We start from the raw sequence: 2,770 nt of genomic DNA on the forward strand, positions 1-2,770 counted from the left end.
AAAAAAAAAAAAAAAAAAAATGGAACTCAAAAAGCCACTTGTGCACTTTAGTGACAATTTTGAGCTTATAAGATATAAATATCAATTTGTTTTCTTTAAGTAGCAAAAAACTAATCTTAAGTTCATTGTAGATGTAGTTCAGTTAAGCACAAAATTGAAGCTTACCACCCTAACCAGACAGGCAGCTGCATGTCTCTGTTCATATGCAGTGGGGGTGCTTGGACCCAAAATTAGTGAGCTTCAAGGAGCAGAAAAAAAACACAGAGTTGAGCGGTCCATATTATTTTAAAGAACCGCATGACACAACTTGTTTATGCTCCCTGATGAATTCCCAGAAAAGCCTGAAAGCAGCACAGCAGCTTCTTCAAATTTTCAGTGCAGTTTCTTCAGAAGTCATTGACAAACCGCTTTTCTTACAAATGCAGGTGTTTCTCTGAAGTGTTAAAACCTCACTTTAGTTTAAACCGCATTTTATTTTCTATTCCAGGTACCTAGTAATAAACTCCTTGAACTCAATCGAGAGCTCAGACCTCATTTTGCTTTCTGACAAGACTACCTTCAGAAGACAATGTAAGATTGACAGATAGAAAAACAACTTTATTTGTCTCCCATGGGCAATTCTTTTAAAACAGCTCAACAGCATTGTACAAGATAAACACAGACATGAAGGTAACAACAAAGACAATGTGCAAAAAGAAATAAATGAAAATTACAGGAGACTTTAGGTAGAGTATCCGCCCTGTAACATAAAAGTCATGAGTTTCAACTCAGCCCGAGTCAAAACAACGACTCAAGAAATGGGACTTAATACCTCCCTGCTAAAGGGGTTGGATCTGGGGGGGTTAAACCACCAAATGGTTCTCAACCGCTGATGTGTCTGCAGCTCGCCGCTCCCCCAGGATAAGGCTAAAATGAGGACAAATGCAAGATTTGTCAGCGTAGAATCCTCTGCCAAACCAAGTGTGTGGATTAGTAAAAGATGATTCGCTTTTGTGACCCCTGACAAGATGTTCCACGAGTTAAACAACATAGGTGTGTGACAACTAATACGTTTTTAACTTTAAGAAGTCCAAATTCTTCTGTTGCCAGAAGAATTTGTCAGTTATTTTAATAATGTTTTTGAGTCTGTTTTTGTCTTTCACAGACAGGCCACCAAACCAGCAAAAAAAGGCAAACATTGAAAGGCTCTCATTAGTCATATGTGAATCGCAGTTACATGAATCCAATATGAAAATTTCAACCAATCCATGAATTCTAAGTGGGAGAACTTGCAAATTCATAGGGTGTTAAAATGCTATTTCCCTCATTGTATAACTTTAACGAGGTTTCGCTTTGGTTCTTCTAGAGTAAATTATGAGTACTTTTGTTTTCTCCACATTCATCTCTAAAAAATGTCCTCACTAGTTTACAAAACCTGACATGGCACTATGTTTGTCCAGCTCTGGGGTCAGAAGTTCTGTGTCATTTGAGAACTTAACTGAGTAACTGCCCTCTTTCTGTGACCTGCGAAGGTTCCAGAAATGTACATTTACAGATTACTTTTTAAAAATGGAGGGTTAGGTGTCTTGTTCAAGGATCAACTAGTTACCGAATTCAGAAAGATAAAGCCATCACTAATAATAGTCGGTGTTTTATATGCGCTTCACCTAAAGCTTTCTAGTTGCATTTTATTTTGCATGCTTCATGTTTTTTCAGTTAAACTTTTAAAGAATCCTTGTTTTTAATAAAAACTGCCTGTCTGACTTTTTTGTTAGCACACTTGATAACCACCAGTTCCTGAAAGAGATTAAGGCCCTTGTTGCAAAGAGCGGCTTCAAGCTGAGAATTTGTGAACCTTTCATGAACAGAGGAGACCGCTGGATCCAAGTAAGAACACCTTCTGTCCAGATTTGGCTGCTAAAGTTTGAAGAGTTTGTCTTACGGATAACTATTATGACATTTTGGCACATTTAAATGTAAATTCTGAAAGTGTGTTGTCTTTGAATCTTCCATTTTCTTTTTTTTTTTAAATTGTACCAAGATACATTTTGTGAAACTGAACCTGCAGTAACGGCGATTAGTTTTACATATTGAAACTAACCAGTGACTAAATCAGAAACTCCCATATAAATAATGGTTTCACCTGAAGCTAAATGGAACCAAGGTGAAACGTATGGAGAATTGTGCCCTCTACTAAGAACTTGAGGAAAAAGGATGAGAACAATGTACACTAATGTAAATATGTTTGTTTTCTAAGGATGAGATAGAGTTTGGATACATTGATTCCCCTCATCATTGGTTTCCTGTTGTTCTGGACTCCCCGAGAGACAGGGAACTCAAAAACTTTCCATGTAAAGTACTGCTGGTAAGAAACCAATTTAGCCTTTTAGTGATGTGAAATGCTAATGGAAACACCATGTCTTTGTTTACATAGGTATATATTTATTTTTTATAGAATTGGTTCAATATTTGATATTAAACTCCAACTGTTGTACATTTTTGTGTGTTTTTTTTTCAGGTTTTAGGTCTATTAGTGAGGAAAATTGAGAATAGAGCAGACTATTTTAGACTACAGAAAAAGAAGAAGGAAATAGGAGAAATTTGACTCAATTTATTTATTTTTAGTTCTCTAACTTATAGTTTAAGGTATGAGTTTTATGCTCTACACTGCTATGTTGGGAGACTGGGACAGTTGATCTCCTTTGATTATTTAACACAGATGAAGCAGAGAGCACTGTGTCTTTATATGGTAGTCAAACCATTCTGACGGCTGTCAAGTCTTTTTTTTTTT

At 36.3% G+C, this 2,770-nt stretch overlaps 1 protein-coding gene across 1 annotated transcript in view; it reads left to right on the forward strand.

Moving 5' to 3' along the window:
- padi2 (peptidyl arginine deiminase, type II) overlaps positions 1–2,770 on the forward strand; it is a 14,399-nt gene that overhangs the window by 7,966 nt on the left and 3,663 nt on the right. The window contains exons 10-11 of the mRNA XM_024270321.2: positions 1,755–1,866; positions 2,237–2,344. Of these exons, the coding sequence (XP_024126089.1) occupies positions 1,755–1,866; positions 2,237–2,344 (220 nt within the window). The remainder of the gene's footprint in view (positions 1–1,754; positions 1,867–2,236; positions 2,345–2,770) is intronic.

The sequence above is a fragment of the Oryzias melastigma genome, linkage group LG5 (assembly GCF_002922805.2).
Source record: "Oryzias melastigma strain HK-1 linkage group LG5, ASM292280v2, whole genome shotgun sequence".
NCBI lineage: Eukaryota > Metazoa > Chordata > Actinopteri > Beloniformes > Adrianichthyidae > Oryzias > Oryzias melastigma.